Source organism: Protopterus annectens, chromosome 2.part0 (genome assembly GCF_019279795.1).
Source record: "Protopterus annectens isolate FY-2018-M chromosome 2.part0, PAN1.0, whole genome shotgun sequence".
Classification (NCBI taxonomy): Eukaryota; Metazoa; Chordata; order Ceratodontiformes; family Protopteridae; genus Protopterus; species Protopterus annectens.
In genome coordinates, this window is record NC_056728.1 from 1,222,664,764 (window position 1) to 1,222,688,603 (window position 23,840).

Sequence of the window (23,840 nt, forward strand, 5' to 3'; positions counted from 1 at the left end):
CCCTGACCGACTAAATCAACTCAGAAAACACTTCAACGCTAAGGAGGCCAGTATGAAAAAGGCTTCAGTAAAAGTTGGACCTAGAAACATCTCTAGTCAAACACAGAAGTAGCAGTTAAATGCCGCACAGCTCTTTCCTAGAGGATGTCAGGAAGTGAAGACAGAGACCATTATTATGGCTTTATGTCTATAGTACTATCATTAAAAGCAATCACACATCTATGTTCCACAGTTGGTAACACTTGTGAAGACTCCAAGCACTGAAACAGGAAGCTCAAAACTGCCAAAATGTACCACTCTACAGCAGATATGAAGTAAATGTCAGGGCACTGTACATATTAGTGGGCAAGCAGATATAGTCAGAGATGATGCTACCCAGATCAGGACAGTACATAGTCCCAATGCACAGAAATATAAAGAAAAGGTAAGGAATATACAAATGATCACTTCCTCCCATCAAAGTATTACATCTGCTCTTCATAGGGAAAAATGTTTAAAATCTTTGCCTGTACTGGTAATCGAGCTGTTGTTATTCTGAGATAACAGCTCAGTAGTGTAAGTTCACCCTTCATAATTGCCACTTCAGACTTTAACATATTAACTTCTTCCCTTTGTACAGGTGAAAACAATGAGGGAATTTCATCTAAATAATCCATTTCTAGGTTCAATACTCAAACGAATGACTAATAACTGAAAGAGTGAGCTGTTACCACTGAACGACCAAGAATAAAATAACACAAAATACAAGCCATAAAACTTTTAATACTTTCAACCCGTTAAAAATTATTCACCCTCATAATTAAAATAAATTGAAGTTTTATGCTTTGTATTTTGTGTGAGACAGGCTTTGCTTGAATTTCATTATATAATGTCTAATGATTTTTCCCACTGTTCTAGGTTAGGTTAATTGGATAAGTGGTTAATTAATTGGTTTTGAATAAAAAGACCATTTTGGTGATATGGTTTGATTCTGATGAAGTCCCGTTTGTATTAAGGACAAAAGCGCTTAATCGGTTTGGTCATAAATAAATTATACATTTTATTTTATACAAGAATCCTGGTTGTGGCTTCTGATTACTAGTTTTTTTTTTCGTGGTTGTTCAGTGGTAACCGCTCGCTTTTTCTGTTAACATACAAATGATGCTATAGAAGAATGGAGTAAATGTAAGGGTGTTATACCTCTTTGTTGGCAACATTCTGTGTGCATGGAACTGGCTGTGTTTCACTTGCTGCCTATTTTGCTTTCATCTGCAAAGCTGGCGTTCTTCATGTCTGTGTTTCTTGTGGATGCAGTACACAGTTTAACTTATTGACATCCTCTGGTGAAGGTAACATTGTTTTCTTGTGAATGTGTTTCCTGATGTCTGTTTTGCATATTATTTTAATATAAGTGAAAAGAGTACAAGTAAACGTTTTCATGCTGTGCATCTGTTGATTATACAGGGCCCATATATCAGTTTTGATTTTAAAATGTTTCATATTTGCTTGGTAAGAAAATGGAAGCTGATAATTTTTTTTTTGCCAAAATATTTGTTTATTTGCAAGACAAAAAAAATGTGTCCGAAACCATAATGATGTATGTTGTTGTTGTTGTTGTTGTATCTTTATGTTATGCAACATTTATCTCAGTGGTAGACCATTATCTTTCATTACAATGATTTACTTACAAGGCTACCACATGAATTCAACTTGTTAGAACCAACTGTATGCCATCAGCCCACGAGATGTGCTGTTCGTGTCTCTTTTCATTATATACCAGCATTGCAGTTCACTAGGCCAGCAATACTCCACCCATGGTGCTGAAGTCCATTGCCCCACACTGGCACCTTCAGGGCCCAATAACCGCTGACTCATGTGTGTCACAGTCAGGGCTTTATCTGCCTGTGTTACACAGCCAGCTAAGTTTCTTTATGTTAAGATTTATATGATTGCAATAGAAATACATAAGTTTCTATACTCTGACACACACACACACACACACACACACACACACACACACACACACACACACACACACACACACACACACACATACACACGCGTGCAGACGCACGCACACACACACACACACACACACACACACACACACACACACACACACACCCCAACATTTCTTCAAAAGGCAGTATTTATTTGCTTCCAAAACATGTACACAGCAACTTTATTATGTTTTACATTTATGTTACTACAATTATAACATAATCAAAAACAATTTATAATAGATAAAAATAGTTTGTTTCCAGCAGCTGAAAGGGTTCATAATTATAACCATGTTTTTGTAAAATACTCACCTCATTGTATATAGTAGAGTGCCATCCTCTTGAATTCTTAACAGTTTGTTGGGCATTGTCATGTTGTGAGCAATTGATTTCTTCCCATTATGAAAAAATGTATCAGGAGTCCATATTTTGCTTGCCATAAGATTGTTTAATCGAAGAACTCTCATTGGACCTTTAAACGTTAATCTTTCATCTACCCATTTTTGACGGAAAAATACATCTATCGTGTATTCCTGTTAGGACAAAAATCAATTATGGTTAATTCACTTTCTAAAACTACCTATGTACACACAGTTGAGTTAAAAGCAGGGTTTACTACTAAACATAACATGACTTTCTGGATATGGCTATATAAAGGAAAGCTGTCTTATTACTCATCATAAAATCAGATGTACAAAGAATGGGTTCATTGGTGCAAGGTTCACATATCTAAACTGACTTTAGATTCTGGAAGATGTTAGACTTTAGCCAAATCTTTTCAGCAGCAGTAGTGCTTTTGCTGTGTTAAACCATGGTTATGACCATTAGAGCACCAACTATGAATGAAAGCATATCACACAATTTCTTAGATCATTTTGCTCAGAACAAGATAAACAGAGAAGCCACACTGCCAAATGCTCTCATGGGATACAAAGTGAACCAAAGGAAAAACTGTGCTGTAAAAATGATACATGTAAAGTATTACGTATAATTACACAAGACATCCTTACTACAGTCATAGTACAAGCAGTAAAAGATATTTAAATTTGCAGGTATGAAATGCAGTCATGAATTACCTTGTTAGCTATCAACAAACAGGTCATAAACATTACTTTGGAACTACCTATGTACAAAAGTTATAAGCTACATACAGCAGCCAAACAATATACTTTGTAAAGTTTTAACAGAGGTGCTATATACACATTTTGAGGGAGAGGAGAGAAATGGTCTGTCCTGCAGTAACAATCATATTACTTGTACACCTATTGCTTACAGGATTCTTGCATCTATGGCAAAATAACAGAAAGCAATGCCTCTTATAAGGCCCCTAATGGTGACTGGTGTTACTTGAAGACTTTCAGAAGCAAATTCTGCTTTGTTCCTAAATTGTTCATCAGTCTATTGTGCTCTGAAAATCTGGGGATGTATGAATACACATCAGCCTTCCACTCTGGACAAATATACCCCTTAAGGAGGTTGCAGTAGTAGCCACTAGCCTGGCACAGTGATCCCTAACTTCTCTCCTGGATAATGCTTTATACTAACCTATCATAACAGAAGGCATGGCTTCATTTAGCAGGTCTGGGTGTAACTCAACTCCTCAGTTTTTTTTTTACCTGAGCTTGACTGCTGAAGTTGTATTTACTTGATCTGCATGCATATGTCTATGCCAGTGTGCGCACGAGTGCATGCATACCAATGCATTACATGCACGTGCACTTATATATATATATATCTGAGAGTGTGTATGTCTGTGTGTGCTTCTGAGTTTGTTTGCTTCTGTATGAGTGTGTGGGCATGTATACATCTGTGGGGCTCAAAACTTTATGACTCTTAAAGAGCATAGCATTTTTAGAATTGTGTAAATTAATGTCTACGGTATGGAACTATATAAAACATGGTTATGTTATTGAAACACACCTCTAAAATACTATTTTATGTTCATATGTAGCAGTGAAACACACCTCTAAAATACTATTTTATGTTCGTAAGTAGCAACAGCAGTTGAAAATGTGTCCATTTCCTGTGAGTAAAGGGGTAGCATATTGAAGGCGAAGTAAGCCTCGCAAGATATTCAATACCATCCCGAGACCCAGTGTTGCTTAAAGAAATACACCAAACTAGCCATGACATTGCACTACTTATGTTTTCCCTCACCATTCAAAAACTACTAACACTCCACCTGTGACCTTTACTACTACTAAAAACAAAGAGCCAGCACAATTGACTTCAAAATTACTTTGTATTCATAAATACATACAGCAAACAGACCGGTTTCGGCTGGATAAACACAACCTTCCTCAGTGTAAGAAATACAAACAAATAGTGTGCTGTTTAAATAATATCCAGCCATTTCCCATTGGTAGAATACTCATAAATATTCATTAAGTCCTGGTGGGAATAGACCCCCTAACTTGATGATCCACTTTCTTTCACTTTTGGGTAGTGTCCATAGGAATTGGGACATTCTTCAATCTGATAACAATATTGCTAATTTTATTCCAAACAGATGTATTTTCTCATATAGGAATGGAAAAAATCTGAAATCCTATTTTAATCATTATAAGCACTGTGACACTAAATTCCCCATACACAAACAGACCACACTGTCAGGCAAAACCTTATATGGATGTTTTCCATGTGGTCATTGCTCAAATTGTAGATTTGTGACTACAGCCAAGGCTTTTTCTAGTAGAAATTGCTCCAGGGTTTATGATGTAGGCTTTTTTGCCAATTGTAGCAATGATTGGGTTGTCTACCTTGCTACTTGCCAATGTGGAGCTTTCTACATAGGACAGACGTCTCGTCCATTAAGATCACGGATTTCAGAACATATAAGCAATATTAAACACAAAAAAATCACAAATGCTTTATATAAACATCACTTATTGCATCCCACTGCACAGTTTAATTTCATGGTGATTGATGTCATTCATGGTAATCGCCTAATAAAACTGAATGGCATAATATTCTAAATAATAAAGAAAGAAAGTGGATCATCAAGTTAGGGGGTCTATTCCCACCAGGACTTAATGAATATTTATGAGTATTCTACCAATGGGAAATGGCTGTATATTATTTAAACAGCACACTATTTGTTTGTATTTCTTACACTGAGGAAGGTTGTGTTTATCCAGCCGAAACCGGTCTGTTTGCTGTATGTATTTATGAATACAAAGTAATTTTGAAGTCAATTGTGCTGGCTCTTTGTTTTTTGTACTGTTCTGTGTGGAGCCTGGCATTTGCTCACGTGCAGGGGACTTTTTTTCTTGATACTTTACTACTACTAACCACCTAGTCGGACTTTCCCAGTAAACAAATATAAAATAAATAAATAAATGTTGTTTACATGATAAATTGGTGGTGGGGCAACAGCATGTGGTTTGAGTACAAAATATAAATTTCTTGCTACACTCCTGTCAAACTCTGTAGATTTTTTTCAGTCTGAGATTACAACATTTTGGACAAAGATTGTTTATTTGCTTGCTTGCTTGTTTTTCAATGACTGTTCTTTCTACTAGTTGGACTTACCTTTGTTTGAGGCGTTTAAGTAACTGGGATACAGGTAAGGGCATAGGGCGAGCAAGTTCCATTAACAAAAGCACTGTCTAGGTGTGTGGTGGTACAGGGAAGAATGCAACCTTGCAAAAATGTAAGTATAGTCCTATGTTTTGTGATAACTCTTCAAAACCTGCTCTTGCTTGACCACGTGTTTCAACTGTCTGTAGACTAGGGGTAGTGAGTTTCACGCAGTAACAAATGAGCAGCTGTGCTTCAAGCTTATATGTGTTCATTTGATACAGCATTTACCAGAGAGCAATATAATTAGCTAACCATTTGGAAAGGGTCTGATTGATTACTTGATGCAATTCCTTTCCTTTAATAAAAGAAACAGAGAACCGATCAGCCTAGGTATCTTTTTTTTACCCCTGCACATAACACCTCAGGATCCTGTTTATATCCAGAGGGTGCAAAATTTGTTCACCTTCACTTTTGTATTTGGGTGTCGAAGCCTAAAAGCAAGATAGAACATTTAAGGGTAATTTCAGACACCACTAGACATAACTAATTTGTTCTTAAAGACATTGCTTTCGTTATACAAAAAGTACAGTTGTGTACACTTACCATAAATGTAGATGTTCGAGTGTCTTCACTGTTGCAGTCATCACTGTAGGGTTCTTCCTGCCGGCAGGCAGCCCTCGGTCAGCCAGAATCCCAAAGTCTGGGTCTGGCGTCGGCTGTGTACTTGCCCTCCCTGACGTCAGAGCGCCAGGGGTACAAAGCTCCCAGCCAGCGCCATGTTCTCCCGTTTTTCTTGCCCCAGATATCAGGTGCCCAAAAGTGAAGGCTAAAAGTAAAACAAAAATGTAACATACAACAAACCCCATACCCTGTAGCAAATACACCTCAGAAGAAGGGTGAAGTAGGGAACCACACCAATAAAAGTATAAGAGGGGACAGGAGGGTAGGTAACCCAGACTGCAACAGTGAAGACACTTGAACATCTACATTTATGGTAAGTGTACACAACTGTACTATGTTCATCGTGTTTCACTGTTGCAGTCATCACTGTAGGGTTGAATCCCAAAGCTGAGATAAAGGGTGGTGGTTATTGAGTAGAAGGGGCAGCTAGAAGGCCTTGCAAGACTGCAGAAGCAAAGCCTGCCCTAGACTTAGAATAAAGAGGGAGATTATAGTGCTTAGAGAAAGTATGCACTGAACTCCAAATTGCAGCTTCCAAAATATCTTTGGTAGGTACTCCCCTGAGAAAGGCAGCTGAAGTAGCAGCAGCTCTGGTAGAGTGAGTCCTAATTTTTCCTGGAATTTGCTTTCCATGATGAGAGTAACAAAATCTGATTCCATGAGCAATCCATTTAGAAATGGTCTGTTTTGAAATAGCTTTGCCTTGAAAATTTGCTGCATAAGAAACAAACAGCTGTTCTGTTTTCCTGATATCCTTGGTTCTGTCCAGGTAAAAGCGAAGCTGCCTGTGCACGTCCAAAGAATGCAAGATCCTCTCCCCCTTATTTTGTGGATTAGGGAAAAAAGTTGGCAGGTGAATAGTTTGGTTTAAAGCCACTTTAGAAACCACTTTAGGCATGAAAGTAGGGTTTGTCCTCAAAGAAACCCTGTCTTGATGAAAAATAATGCAAGGTTCCACAGCCATGAGCGCTTGTAACTCCGAGACTCTCCTGGCTGAAGTTAAAGCCAGTAGGATAACAGTCTTCCATGATAAATACTTTATATCAGATGTGGCAGCAGGCTCAAAAGGAGGCAGAGCAAGTTTTTCCAGGACATAATTGAGGTCCCAGGCAGGAATGAGTGGTGTCCTAGGGGGCCTTAAATTCTTTGCTCCTCTGAGATATTGTTTCAGAAGTGGATGTGAAAAAATTGGACGATCTGTATTATAATGTGCAGAGATAGCTGAGGCATGTATTTTTATGGAGAAAAAAGATAAACCCTTATGCAACATATCTGTTAGGTAATGTAGAATCAATGGAATATTTGGAATGTGAGGATCTGATTCCTGAGCATGCATCCAAGTACAAAATCTCTTCCATTTACCTTCATAAGATTTCCTAGTGCTAGGCCTTCTGGCTTCTAAGATAACATCCATGACCTGTTTGGAAAGGGTAGGATTAATCATTGACCCTGAATACGCCAGGCTGCCAGGCTGAGAGTTTTGATATGAGAGTGCAGGACCTGGCCCTGATGTTGAGACAAAAGATTTGCAATCTGAGGTAGAATCCAAGGAGGTTCCTGGGATAGATTTATCAGTGTTGAGTACCAAAATTGTCGAGGCCAATTCGGGGCTAGTAAGATCAGCTTTGGTTTGTCCTGTTTTATTTTTAATAACACCCTTGGTAGAAGAGGTAGTGATGGAAAGGCATACCCCGAGAGGTTCCTCCAACTGAATGAGAGAGCATCCACTTTCCATGCTAGCTTGTGATAAGTCCTTGTGCAAAAAGTCTGTAACTGGTAGTTGTGGGGAGATGCAAATAGATCTATGTCCGGGCAGCCCCAGGCTTCTGTAATCATCTTGAATATTTGGGTGTCTAGCATCCACTCATGTGGGTCTGACAGGTTCCTGCTCAGGCTGTCTGCCAGAGTGTTTTGTTAACCTGGCAGGAATTGAGCTTGTAGGTTGACTTTGCAAGCTAGTGCTGTGTTCCATAGAGTCATGGCTAGTCTGCAAAGGGGGTAGGAGTGTGAACCCCCTTGCTTGTTTATGTACCACATAACTGTGGTGTTGTCTGTCCGTATCAGTAGCTGCCCTGGCTGTAAAAGATCCCTGAAAGCCAAGAGGGCATTCTGCACAGCTAACATCTCTTTTAAATTAATATGTAGATGCTTCTGATCCTCTGTCCAAAAACCTTGCAGGCCTATCCCCTGCAAGTGGGCTCCCCATGCATAATCTGAGGCATCCGTGGTTATCACTTGTTAGGCTGGAGGTAGACTGAAGGCTTTCCCTTTGTTTTGAAGACATGCCATGGCCCACCAATGGAATTCCTTTTGCAGGCAAGGCAAGACAGCAATCACTGTTTCCAGACTGTGACAATGCTGGGACCATACGCTTTTTAGGTACCATTGTATCTTCCTCATATGCAGTCTTGCATATGGTATGAGTAGGATGCAGGAAGCCATGTAACCCAAAGCCTGCAGGAATTTCCTTGCAGTTAGCAGAGACATTAACGCCAGGCTTTTGAAAGTTGAAGCCAGCTGTAGTTGTTTTTCTGATCTCAGGATTGCCATCTGGGTTGTTGTGTTTAAAAGAGCACCCAGGAAAGTTATCTGTTGAGTGGGTGTCAAATTTGACTTTTTTACGTTCACAGTGAATCACAGGTACTTGAGTAGATTCTGAACAAATTCCAGGTGCTGGAGTAAGATGTCCTTGCTGTCTGCTTGAATAAGGCAGTCGTCCAGATAAGGGTAAATTTGAATTCCCTTGAGTCTGCAGTAAGCTACTACTGGTGCCAGGCACTTGGTAAAGACCCTGGGCGCAGTAGACAAGCCAAAGGGCAGCGCAGAGAATTGGTAATGTTTCGAGCCTGCCTTGAACCTGCGGTATCTTCTGCATTCCTGTCTGATAGGAATGTGTAGGTAAGCCTCCTTTAAATCCAATGTCACCATCCATGCATTTTTGCTCAACATTGGCAGGAGCTGCTGCAGAGTAAGCATCTTGAACTTTGGTATCTCCAGGAAAGTATTTAAGACTGACAGATCCAGGATGGGTCTCCAAGTATTTTGCTTTCTGGGAACTAGAAAGAGTCTTGAATAAAAGCCTTGTCCCGTCTCTGAATTTGGAACCAGTTCTATGGCCCTCATAGCCATGAGGGACCTCACCTGTTTTACTGCCTCTGCCCGTTAAGTTTTTGGTAGGTCTGGCCATCCGTTTGGTTTTTGGTAAGGTGTGAAAGTGGAATTTGTAACCTCTTAAAACTACATCCAGAACCCACTTGTCTTGGCTTATGTAAGTCCAATTTTGGTGAAAAAGAAAAAGTTTTCCTCCCAGAAGAGCTTCCAGGAGAGAGGTTCCTGGAGCCATGCAGGGGGAGTCATTGAGCCTGTTTCCTGTAAGGTTGAGACCTATCTTCTCCACCCCTAGGGGTGGAAGCATCCACTGTCTAGGTCTATAAGAGGTCTGTGCTTGGGCCCTCCCTCTGGGGCGCCTATATCTACCCCTCTGAGGCCTGTCCGAGCTGGGAAAGGACCAATTTTTAGCTGGCCAATTTCTGCTAAATCTAGGAGGCTGAACTTGTAAGAAATATTTAACCATTTGCATGGATTTTGCCTTATTCTCCATTTTCTTTATAACCTCTTCAGCCTTAGACCCAAACGAAACATTATGTTGAACAGGAGCATCCAGTAACTTTGCTTTCACTTGATCAGGCAAATTTTGTTCCTTTAACCAAGCATGCCTTCTAATGACCATGCCAGTGGCAGCCGCCCTGCAAGAGGCCTCCAAAGCATCAAAACCACAGTGTAAGGTATGTTTTCCCACCTGCTCAGTAGCATGCATCAAATCATGTAATTCCTTTTTGTCTGCACATGCAGAAATGGTACCCAGTTTTTGTTTCATAACAGACAAAAGGTATTGCTGATATTTCAACATATGAAATTGACAATTTAAAGCCCTAATAGATAAAGTAGCAGAAGTGTACACTTTTTTGCCCCATCTCTCCAAAGCTCTAGAATCCTTATCTGACGGAATAGGTTTCTTAGCAGTGAGAAATGGTTTCTGGATCAGCAGTAGGATTTTTATAAAGAAACTGGTGGGAGTCAGGGACTCTGTAATATCTATCAGGCTTAGCAGGGGCCAGAGGAAAGGAGTCAGGAGTTAAATTAGACTCAGAAAAGACATCATCCACAATATCCAAATAGGAGGAATAGCCAGGGGTCTGTGTTGGGGAAGAAGAAGGAAATCCCTAAGCCTTCTCTTAGATACAGAGTACTCCTGTTCTTCCCACTGAAAATGTTCCCTCATGTCATGTAAAGTTTCCCCAAAAGAATAATCCTCAGGAGGAGAAGCTGAAGGAATGGATTCCTCAGCATCAGAATCCTCATAAGGAGAGAAAGTATAATCCTGTTCAGAGGAAGACACTGAAGAGATAGATGCCTGATCAGAGGATTTATAATCCAATTCTTGTCTTGGCCTTTTGTCAGGAGGGGGATGTGAACCCCTAATCATAGTTAGCAAGTCCTCCGCCATTTTATGCATTTGTTTTTGAGATTTAGGTCCCAGATCAGAGGAGGCCTGGGCTTGAGTCTTTGTTTTAGAAGGAGTCTTTGCCTTTGCCTTTACCTGAAGCTGCGTAGGCCTGAAAACCCCCTCGGAAGCCGGTACCTGCACAGCGGCTCCGGACCCATCTGAGGGAGCATTATCCGAAGGTCCTGCACCTGGAGTATTCAAAGGCCTAGTTGGCTCGTTGTGGGAGTCCGTTTTGGCAAGTGGTTCTGTAATGGCTGATGACAGGGGCTGCGAAAGCACCTCACTGACGACGGCCGAACCAGCAGCTGGCTCTAATTGTAAACTGTCATCTGATTTGGACCTCGGAGGCCTATCCTTATCCTTGCGCCTTTTATGAACTCCGGTAGTCGGAAGCGTGTCCGATGACATGTTATAATTAAATCGTCTCCCAAAGTAATGAAAGGAAAGGAAAAATCGTATCTTCATTTAATAGTACGTTGATTAAATCTAGCACAAAACCGACAACTAGCTACGTCGTGGTCAGGGCCTAGACAAGGAATACAGTAAGAGTGAAAATCCTTATGAGGTATTTGCTTCCCACATGAAATACAATTATTAACTTTTTCTGACATCGGTCTGGAGCAAGAAAAAAATTTCCCCAACGGGGTACTTAGCTTTGAAAAGAAGAATGTCTTCGGCATGAAGCACCAAAAATAACAGGAGTCAGCCGACCGGCAATTGCGAACTGCTTCCACCGCGCGGCAAGAAAGACTGGAGAACATGGCGTCGGCTGGGAGCTTTGTACCCCTGGCGCTCTGATGTCAGGGAGGGTGAGTACACAGCCGATGCCGGACCCAGACTTTGGGATTCTTGCCGACCGAGGGCTGCCTGCCGGCAGGAAGAACCATACAGTGATGACTGCAACAGTGAAACACGATGAACATCTTTGTAAAGGAATATAAAGTATATAATCCTTTGAGTTCCCATCAATTAGTGAACAGTAAAAACAAAAAATTCCACATTTACTTGGTGAGGTAGCAGCCTCCCTTCACCCAAGACAACTATTTTTTTTTTAATTAATTCATGTTTATTAAAATGGTCCACCTATGTGATCACACTACAGTGAAGGAAGTGCAAGTTTCCTTATCTCTCCGTTACTGTTAAGTACGTACTAGTTCCGCTCCCTTGATGTTGGCCAACTGTGATCATTCGATGAACTTATTTACCATCATTTGGCCTTTCGAGGGAAGGAACTTTCTCTGGTCTATGTGCAATGAACAGCTGTTGGAGGAATGTTCCATTCGATCGCTAAAGATAGACCCAATAAAAGGTCTTGTGTTACCATGCATTTTTCTGAAGGATATGAAGTCTGAAACTCAAATGCCTGTTATAATTTAGTGAATTCAATCCTCAGTGATTTGCTACACAAATCCAGAAAAATCACAAATTTTATGAGGACTAGACCTAAAATACAAGGCAAAAATGTGTACATTCTACAAAAATCTGGACAGGTGAGAGGTATGACACATACACACACACACACACACACACACACACACACACACACACACACACACACACACACACACACACACACACACACACACACACACACACACACACACACACACACACACACACACACACACACCTCTTACTCATCCATCCAATCCATCCATGTTATCCAGGAACATCTTTTTGTATTCAAATTCCATGAGTGGAAAGCAGAAGGGAAGATGTAAACAGCACGTCTATGCCATGATCATACACAGATGCAACAGGTGTGTGCAACCTCATGCAAAGGGAATTCTTAAAGAAGAATGTCCTTAAAAAAATGCGTAATTTTTTTTTTCTTTTTTTTTTAATTAAAAATTTAATCCCCTGGCCAGTGGGCCTCTTCCCAGCCAGTGGGCCCTAGGCAACTGCCTGGCTGGCCTACTGTTGGATCCGGCCCTGGGTGGGTGTACGAAAGGGTGGCCTTGGGAAACTTCATCTGACTGAATCCACCAATGTATATGGTCTTTGCATACTTGAATACGTTTAATTGGTAAGGACAAGGGATGGCAAAGAATTGGCCACTGAACAACTAGAGCAAATAAAAAAGGCCATAGTAACTAAGGTTATGGCTGCTGCCATTGACCTTAAGGCCTGAAGAGTAAATCTGGCTGGGGGAGAAGGGTGTGCTCCACTTGACACCTGATAGTCCATACCCAATGTGGTGGAAGAGAGGCTATCTGACTGACTGTGTTCAAACGAAGATTTTGACAATTATTGTTTTTTAAATTTTGTTTTTTTAATTTCATTTATTACAATTGAGTAATACAACTTTAAGGGCTGCATACTGAAAATGGCACCACATAAGTTATTTAAACACAACAGAAACATAAGAGCACAGTTCTGAGGAAGCCTACATTAAGTAGGTGAAAGCGCTCAACTCATTGTGTTCTACAATTTGTTATTTTCTGTCCGGACATTTTATCATATTTAATTATAATAAAAGCTTGTTTTCGGAGACTGCACTGCGTTTCCTCTGTGTTCAACGTTGTTACAGGGAAGATAGCACAGCAGTAGAACTCAACGTTTATTTTGTTTCTGTAGTCGTATCATGGAGGGATCTACAGAACAGTCTCTGGCACAGACTCCCTCTAGGAATACCAACATACATTCTGTCATGGTAGAAGTATCGGCGCTCAGAGGAGAAGTTTTCAAGCTTACTCAAATTTGTACCGCTCTGGTTCAGAAAGCGGACAACAAAGAAGTAGAAAATGTTAAGGTCCAGACAGACAACGGAGGTCTTTTGGTTAAAAAATTCTGTGATGGAGTTTATGGTGGATAAAGGGAGCAAGGCTGCATCAACATCAAGTCGCCGGCTGACTCGGTTAACCCTCCAACTAATTTGAAAGGTACAACAAGCACTAAAGGTACAAACAGCTTAGAAGGAGAGCCAAGCGGCACGGACGACTTAATGGAAGCTGTCTCTGCAGAACCATTCCACAACTCACGTAAGGGTAAATGTAAAGACATACTAACATCAGTGATGGGAGAAGCATTTACTGGACAACCCAAAGCACCAAGTAAAAAAAGCGATATAGATCTTTCAGTGGCACATTTTCCTAGCTTATTAAGGGACAGTTTAAACCTCAATTCTACTGATATAACTTTTGACTTTTCTTTATACGAATACGATGACGATGAAGAAGCTCATCGTATCGGAACCAAATCCAAAAGAGTTATGCCAGAAAGAACTTATTCTAACGTGGTGGAGAGAGCAACAAAAGACAAAGGTACTGTTTTCACATCTGCCAATGCAACCAATAAGTTGACAGATAAGACGCACAACAATAATGTAGAGATTAACAATGCGCAATTAAAAATGTTTTTGCCAATAATTATAATTTTAACAATTATGACAAAGTCAAACAGCAAACAAGAACTATAATTCCCACGAATGGGACACTAAGGGACAAGATATATATGCTTAGAAAGAAATTGAATGTGATTAATGGTATAAAAATTGACAATGGATAATTACACGAATGTCTGACTTTGAAAATAGTACCTATGGGACTTTGTTTTTTTAAATATCCATTAGGTGTAGAAATAACAAATCACAGTATAGACGAATTTAATCAATTTCTTAATGAATGTGGATATAAATTTATGAATATGTTGATTAAGTTCAATGATGAAAAGTTATCTCAACTTATTTTAGAGGTTGAGGAACTTAATGGTCAAATAGTAAATGATTTGATGTTTAAACAATGGGAAAATTTATACACGAAACAGTTTCAGATAGTGTTAAATACCACTGTCTTTCTAGTTGCCCGCCTCTTATGTTAATCTGACCATATATCTCATTTCTCTCTACTTTCACTGGCTTATGTGAATAATCACAAAATCATCATTTTTGAAATCCCACCCCTTCAATTATTTAAATTTATTGGCCATCCTACAGTATTTCAGAGTACCAAAATACAAAAGTGACCACCCCTTTCAATCCATCTTGCTGTTTTAAAAATAGTAACTCTTCACTAAACCTTAACTTTTTAAACAGGTAAAACTCAAGTAACCTACTTTCACATCTAACTTCTCTAGTGCACACTGCAGAGTGCATTCTTTTCAATCTTACCTTTAAGCATCCATGTGACTAGCACTTTCTCTAATACCTGCTGGAAAGCACTAGGAAGCCTTAAACTCATACAAACACTGAACTCTCCTTGTTAACAAGGAGAAATTAATAGTAGGCACTAAACAGCCTATAATTGCAAAGTACCTTGCTAAGGAAACAGCTCCTATACTTTACAAAGAAAAAAAAAAAAAGCCCCAAACCAGGCATGTCCAAGGGTCAGCTTCCGGTGATTTCTCCTGTCCACCTGGTGAATCTGGGCATACTGGGGCAATGCAGCAATTGCCTCATGTACACAGACAACCCTCTCCTCCTACCACCCAACACTACAACCTGTGAGAGATGCACTTACATAGCCAAAATGGAAGCAAAGCTTTCTCCACCCAAGATTGTGCTAAACAGTCAAGAGTAGAAGGTTAGCACCCACACTACACCTCAAGCAACACATAGCCCTTCTAAACCCACACCACCAACACCCACATATAGCAACACTAAATCCACATATGCAGAGGCCCTTAACTGTAACCTGCCCAAGCAACAAAGACCTCTGAAGCTGAAACGCAAACAAACACCAATCACAACCAATGTGTCACATAGTTCACAACACCAGTGTGCAACCCAGCAACAGCCCCTAAGGCAAGACAATGTACCTAACACTTTAGTCATAGGTGACTCTATAGTCCGGCACACTGATGTCCCTCTCACCAGGTTGAATAAGGAGAAAATTACAGTCAGCTGTCTGTCGGGTGCCAGGATCCGCCACATAACGCATGCACTCAAGTCACTCCACAACAAGTACAAATATGACTCTGTCATTGTCCATGTTGGAGTGAATGACTTGAGACGTACCTCCCTGGACTACATGAAAAGAGACATGGAAGAGCTCTCGGATCATGTGGCCCAGGCAGGTATGACCCTAGCCCTGAGTAGCATCCTGCCTTTGCCCAGAATGATACCACAATATAAGGATAAAATGATTGACTTCAACAATTGGCTAAGCTTATGGTGTCATTCAAAGGGGATCCAGTATCTGTCTGCCTGGGATGACATGATTGACAGACCACAATGCTTTGCCAGAGATGGTCTGCACCTGTCTCCCCTGGGATTCAGGTTACTGGCTAAGGCTCTTGCCACCCCTATAGTGCCTTTTTTAGGCAAACTTCAAAGGACAAAACCACCACCATAACAGGTACAAGCATGCAAAATCTGAAGGTAATGCTACTCAGTGCTAGAAGTCTAAACCTCAAAATGCACCTCAATACCTCAAGGCACTCCTAAAAATGGAGAACATCGATATCTGTGCAGTAACTGAGACCTGGTTCAAGGCTCCAGAGAGCACCCCTGCAATACCAGGCTACAACTCTTACCACACTTTTCGGCCACCAAACCAGGACCGAAACACTAAAGGTGGAGGAGTGTCAATATTCACCAAGGATATTCACGCCACCAGGCTAGTTGGCCAACACAATGTGTCTGAAATTCTCCAAGTGCAACTAACACTAGGTAAGACTGCAATCCAAATTGTAGCTTGCTACAGATCCCCCACCATACCCCAAGATTCTCACTACACCTTTCTAAACATACTGGAAAATATTAAGATAGAACCAAACACCCTAATACTGGGTGATTTTAACTACCCTGCCATTAACTGGGAAAACTACTCATGTCCCAACACCTTTGCAACGGTTCTTGGAATTCATAAATTCCAACGCCCTGGATCAACTAATCCATAGTCCCACCAGGGGCTCCAATATCCTACACCTGGTCATTACCAACATGGGAAATCAATGCTCCATACCTATGGTCACCCCCTCGTTAGTCAGGCCTGACCATAAGCTAATCACCCTTAACATCCACATCCCACCCCCCAGTAAAGAAACCACCATAAAAAACTTCTCCAAAGCCAACTTCATGCTACTCAAGTCAGAAGTGACAAACTTCATGACACCCATGCAGACGGGAACTGAAAGTTCAACTGCTGAATCCTACACTAAAGCACTGTATGAGCACATCCACTCATGCATGAATCGTGCCATCCCAAATAGAACCAAAATGCTCTCATCCAAAAAAAGGAAGCCAATCTGGTGGTCCCCTGCCATAAACAAACTTTACAACAAAAGGAAGAAACTTTTGCAGAAAAGAGAAAAATCCCAGGATGCAAAAAACTCCCTTACTAGCCTCAGCAAGAAACTGAGATGCCTCATAAAATCCTCCAAAGCTAGTTACGAAAATAAAATTGCCAAAGATTCCAAAGACAACCACAAAGCATTCTATAACTATGTCAAGAATCTAAATGGCAATGCTCAGATCTGCTCTGAGCTAAAACAGAATGGCATTAAATATACTGATCCGAAGGATATTGCCAATATCCTGGCAGATCGATTCAGTGCCAACTTCACCCCCCTCTCACCCCCTAAATGGCCCATCTCAATACTGGAAGATTGCCAAATTCCAGTAATAACGGCCACACAGGTACAAAGCGCACTCTCTAAAGCCAAGAATACAGCATCCATGGGACCAGGTGACATCCTGGGCTGTGTACTACATGAACTACAATATGAACTGGCACCTCACCTAAGTGTCATGTTTAATCATAGCCTCACCTCAGGTTTCGTACCCACTGAGTGGCACAGAGCTACAGTTATCCCAATCCACAAGGGGGGATCCACCTTGGATCCCGGAAACTACCGTCCCATCAGTCTGACAAGCCTTATCTGCAAGGCCATGGAGCGTATTATCATGGAACTTATAAACAAAGACATTGGCAACCTTCAAACACTGGACCCCACCCAGTTTGGGTTTGTGAAGGGCCGATCTTGTCTCCTGAACCTGATTGACTTGTTTGAATCAGTCTCCAGAGCCATGGACAAGGGTAAGGTGGTCCACACAGCCTATCTAGACCTTGCCAAGGCCTTTGACACCATCCTCCACTCTGGAATCATAGATAAACTTACTAAGTTGGGCATTAATCCCTATGTCACCCAATGGGTTGCTAAACAGCTTACTGATAGAACCCACACTGTAAAAGTAGCCGACTCCAAATCCAGCTCCAGACAAGTGACAAGTGGAGTACCTCAGGGTTCAGTCCTGGTGCCGCTCTTGTTTGGCATCTACTTCTTTGAAGTACAGGTCAACACTAATGGTCTCTGGCTAACAAAGTTTGCAGATGACTGCAAACTGGGAGCCATTATTGAATCCCCAAATGATGTGGATACTCTACAAAAGGGCCTTAAAGAAACAGATGCTTGGTGCCAGAGCCATGGGCTCAAGCTCAATGCCAAGAAATGTATTGTTATCCCCTTTGGGAAAAAACATGTATCCATGAATTACCATATAGGTGGCAGTACACTAAACACCGAAAGTGTGATAAGAGACTTAGGGACACAGGTGGACAGTGGTCTCACCTTCGATAACCACATCGCCACAACAGTCAGGAAATCCTTCTATGTGGCACACCTCATCATGAAGGGCTTTTCATCCAGAAAAAAGGAGGTCATTGTCACACTGTACTCATCCCTCATTAGACCCATTATAGAATACAACGCCCCATTTGGTATGTACCTCTCAAGACATCTGGAACAACTGGAAAGGCCTCAGAAATACCTCACTAAAAGAATCACAGGCCTAAAGCAGATGCCCTACGCTGACCGCCTTAAAAAACTCCAGCTATACTCTGTTGCATATTGTCTACTCAGAGGCGATATCTGCTTAACATACAAGGCCATGTTAAACCCAGAGCTGTTGGACACGCTACACTTAAAGAAATCCCAATCCCTCAGAGCTACACGCTCCAGGGATCTAAACCTTGTCATCACAATAAACAAAACATGCTGGAGGGATAGGTTTCTGACTCAGAGACTCCCCAGACTCTGGAATAGATTGCCCATACATGTCAAGCAGAGTGCCTCTTTGGACCTCTTCAAGAGGAACCTTGACGATTGGATGGGAGAAAGGAAATTCACCCCAGGGATCACGTCAGTCGCCCTGCTAGACAGGGGTCCAGGAAAGTAAATAATGTGGGAAGAAATAGCCAGGGAATTGTTAAGGCTAGGCTTGTATAGGCCCTAGGGCTGATAGCCTAGTACCAACCTATGAAGCCAAAAAAAAAACAAAGATGGGATATGAGAAGAAGTGTAAAAAACTGAACAGGGATATAACTCAATATAAGGAAAATAAAGCTTACTTGTGGAAAGAGAACAACACAGAATATGGGAAAGACAATGGTAACAGACATACAGGGGGTAAATTCAATAGGGCAGGGTATGAGAACAATGAAGGTTTCAAAGGCAATTGGAACCATAGACAAAATTTTCAAAGGACATGGAACCCCCAGTATTGGAAAAGAAAACCTATGAGAGCAACAGAGTTATTATCCCAAAACCCAACAGAAAAGTATTCAAATGGGACAAAGGACAGACCAGGTTCTTCATTGACAACAAACACAACAACCAATATATATACCAACAACAATAATAACATACTTGTGGAGGGAATAATTCATACCCTTAATAATTTTAAAATTTATAATTACACAAACTTAACAGTCAACAAAACTCATTTTGACTTATTATCTAAGGGTATGAAATTTATTCCGACACCCCCATTTGATGTGGTAGACCACTTAAGTGAGGTGAAATTGTTCACTAGGAAAAGTACAGTTTTGTACCTACCATAAATGTAGATGTTCGAGGATCCACATTGCTGCAGTCCTAACTATTGGGTAGTCCGCTGTCCAGTCGGCCCGAATACCAAAGTATATGGCTGACGTCGGTCAGGGCGCATTAGACTGACGCCAGTACGTCAGGGTACTAATGCGCATGACCGACGTCATATCCTCAGTCTTTTCTTGCCCCAGATGTCAGAAGACCCTGAAAAGATAAGGCCAAAAACCAAAAACTCCCACAATACCTGCACCAAACAATATATATACAATATATACATAATCAGCAGAATATAACCTCACCTACACAACCACCCCTAAACACAGAGGGAAGGAGGGAGGGTAAATTGGACTGCAGCAATGTGGATCCTCGAACATCTACATTTATGGTAGGTACAAAACTGTACTATGTTCTTCATTCCACATTGCTGCAGTCCTAACTATTGGGTAGAATCCCAAAGCAGAGGTAAGGGAGGCTGGCAAATCATAAGGAAGCAGGAACTGACAACATGCCTTGCAAAATAGCTGTGGCAAAACCAGCCCTAGACTTAGAGTAGAGAGGAAGGTGATAATGCTTAGAGAAAGTATGCACTGAACTCCAAGTAGCTGCCTCCTAAATATCCTTAGTTGCCACCCCCCTTAGAAATGCTGTGGAAGTGGCAGTAGCCCTAGTGGAATGAGGCCTAATCCCAGCTGGAATCTCCTTGCCATGATGGGAATAACAAAAAGTAATGCAACACCCAATCCACCTAGAAATAGTATGTTTTGACACAGGCTTGCCCTTTGAACTCAAAGCAAAAGAAACAAACAACTGCTGAGACTGTCTAAAATCCTTAGTCCTGCTCAAATAATAACGTAATAGCCTGTGTACATCTAAAGTGTGCAAAATCTTTTCCCCTTTATTTTGGGGATCTGCATAAAAGGTAGGCAAATGAATAGTTTGGTTTAAAGCCACACTAGAAACCACCTTAGGCATAAAGGAAGGATTAGTACGTAAAGATACCCTATCCTTATGGAAAATCAAAAAAGGCTCCACTGCCATAAGGGCCTGCAACTCAGAAACCCTTCTTGCAGAAGTAATGGCCAACAAAAAAGCAGTCTTCCATGACAAGTATTTCAATTCAGCAGTAGCCGCAGGCTCAAAAGGTTGTAGAGTAAGTTTCTCCAACACAAAATTGAGATCCCAAGCAGGAGTAGGAGCTCTACGTGGGGGTCTTATATTCTTTGCCCCTCTAAGAAATTGCTTGAACAAAGGATGCGAAAACAATGGTGGGTCACAATCATAGTGAGCTGAAATTGCTGCAGCATGAATCTTAATGGAAGAGAAAGACAAACCTTTGTCCAGTAACTCAGTAAGATATTGAAGAGCCACACACAAATTTGGCTCAGTAATCTCCAAATTGTTTGCTGCACTCCAAAACAAAAATCTCTTCCATTTTTCTGCGTACACTTTCCTTGTACTAGGTCTTCTGGCTTCCATAATCACATTTAAAACTTGTTGAGGAAGCTGAGACCTGCTGTCTTTCAAAACAGAATATGCCAGGCTGTTAGATGTAGAGAGTGAAGCTTGACATTGAGCAGATGACCGTCCCTCTGAGACAACAGGTGTGGAATCAAGGGCAAAGGCCATGGAGGCTTCCTTACCAGATTCCTCAGTAATGGGTACCAGTGCTGCCGAGGCCAATCTGGAGCTATTAAAATCATCCTTGGCTTGTCTTGTCTGACCTTTAGAAGCACCTTTGGAAGAAGAGGCAGAGGTGGAAAGGCATACACATGAAGATTTTTCCAACTGAAAGAAAGAGCATCCACTTTCCAAGCTGTGTGATGAAATCCCTTCGTGCAAAACTTTGGCAGCTGGTGGTTTAGTGGAGAAGCGAACAGATCTATGTCTGGAGTTCCCCATGACACTGTCAATTTCTGAAATACATGAAGATCCAGTTTCCACTCGTGGGGATCCATGATTTGTCTGCTTAAAACATCTGCTAAGGAGTTCTGTGCTCCCGGCAGAAACCTTGCCTGAAGAGTCAGTTGCAGACTGAGCGCAGTCTCCCATAAAAGCATTGCTTGTCTGCACAATGGGTAAGAATGTGTTCCCCTTGTTTGTTGATGTACCACATGACAGTTGTGTTGTCTGTTAGAATCAACACCTGCCCTGGAAGAAGTAACTCCTTGAAAGCAATTAATGCAAACTGAACTGCTAACATCTCTTTCATGTTGATATGTAGATGCTGTAGTCTGGCAGGCCACTTGTCTTGTATCCACTTTCCATTTAGATGAGCTCCCCAAGCAATATCTGAGGCATCTGTCGTTAGAATCTGACTTGCCTCTGGCCGGGTCACAGAGTGTCCCTTGTTTAGGTGACATTCCTGAGCCCACCACAAAAATTCCTTTTGAATGCAAGGTATTATTTGAATGACAGTGTCCAAATCCTGGCAGTGCTGTGTCCACAGATTTTTGAGATACCATTGTAGCTTCCTCATATGCAGTTTGGCATTGGGAAGCACCAGAATACAAGATGCCATGAACCCTAAGGCTTGAAGGACTGTCCTTGCAGTCAGCCCGGACTGAAGAGATAGATGATGGAAGTAACTGGAAAGATTCTTTTGTTTGTCCGGGGTTAAAAAAGGCCATCTGGGCTGCTGTATTCAGTCTCACACCCAGAAAGCACATGTCTTGAGAGGGTACTAGACTGGACTTTATTTCGTTCACAGAATACCCTAGGCATCTTAGCACTGCAATGACATATTCCAGATGCTGTAGAAGATCTTCTTTTTCTTGAGCCAGAATCAGGCAGTCGTCCAAGTAAGGATAGATTTGGATTCCTTTTAGCCTGAAGTAAGCTATCACTGGAGCCAGAACCTTTGTGAATACTCTGGGTGCAGTAGATAAGCCAAAGGGCAATGCAGAGAACTGATAATGAGAATTTCCAGCTCGAAAACGCAGATACTTCCTGCAACTTAGTCTTATTGGCACATGAAGGTAAGCTTCCTTGAGATCTACAGTTACCATCCAGTGATCTTTGCCCAGCAGAGGTAAAAGCTGTTGTAACGTCAACATTTTGAACTTGGGAATGTCCAGATAAGTGTTGAGGATAGATAAATCCAGAATTGGTCTCCACGTGTTCCCCTTCTTGGGTACTAGGAACAGGCGAGAATAAAATCCTAGGCCCCTTTCCGGCACAGGAACTGACTGAATGGCCCCTATTTGGAGCAACAGAGAAATTTGCTTGTGAGCCTCTGTTCTTTGAAGAGGAGGAATGTCTGGCATGCCTTTGAAAGGAGGCAAGGTATGGAAATAAAACCTGTAACCGTGGTGAATAATATCCAGAACCCATCTGTCTTGGGTAATTAAATCCCAATTTTCTTTGAAAAGAGACAGCCTTCCTCCCAAAGGTGCTGCCAGGCGAGAACGTACTGGCAGCTGAAAAGGCAGGTCATTGGGTCTGCTTACGAAAGGACTGACCCCTGCCCTCACCAGAAGTCTGAGCAGGGGAACTCCTGACCTAGGCCTAAAGAACCCTGAGCTCTGCCCCTACCACGTCTAGACCTACCCCTAGACTGGGAATCATAAGCAGGATAAGTCCATCCCTTAGTAGGCCAATTTCTACTAAACTTCGGAGGCTGCACCTGCAAAAATCTTTAACAGTTTGCATAGACTTAGCCTTGTCCTCCATTTTCTTCAAAACTGCTTCCACAGGCGAACCAAACAACACATCAGACTGTAAAGGAACATCCAAAATCCTTGTCTTAACATGCTCAGCTAAATTCTGATCCCTCAGCCAGGCGTGCCTACGAAGAACAGAACCAGTGGCAGCCACCCTGGAGGAGGCCTGCACAGCATCAAAACCACACTGCAAGGAATGTTTACCCACCTGTTCAGACACATGAACTAAATCCTGCAACTCTTTACACTCAATACCTTCAGCCAGAGCATCCACCTTAGATTTCAACTGTGACAGAAGATAATTCTGATATTTTAACATGTGAAACTGACAATTCAACGCCCTCATGGCTAAAGTGGAAGAAGTATACACTTTCTTTCCCCATCTATCCAAAGCCCTTGCCTCTTTATCAGGAGGGACAGGATTTTTAACAACTGAGGCCTTCACACCTTTAGGCCCCTGAGAGACAGTTTCTGGGTCTGCCCTAGGACTCTTAAAAGATACTTATGAGCTTCAGGCACCCTATAATACCTATCCGGTTTAACTGGGGCAGGAGGCAAAGAATCAGGATTCAGGGAAGCCTCTGCAAACACATCTTCCACCACATTCAAAACAGGAGGTATAGCTAAAGGCCTATGCTGGGGTAAAAACAAGAATTCCCTAAGCCTTTTCATGGAATCAGAGAAATCTTGACCTTCCCATTTAAAATGCTCCCTCATGGAATG

General features: G+C 41.5%; 1 protein-coding gene across 2 annotated transcripts in view; it reads right to left on the minus strand.

The window, feature by feature from the left end:
- Positions 1 to 23,840, minus strand: part of GABRA2 (gamma-aminobutyric acid type A receptor subunit alpha2) — a 1,382,295-nt gene that overhangs the window by 798,302 nt on the left and 560,153 nt on the right. For both annotated transcript variants that reach the window (XM_044061400.1, XM_044061401.1), the window contains exon 4: positions 2,292 to 2,512. In XM_044061400.1, the coding sequence (XP_043917335.1) occupies positions 2,292 to 2,512 (221 nt within the window). The remainder of the gene's footprint in view (positions 1 to 2,291; positions 2,513 to 23,840) is intronic.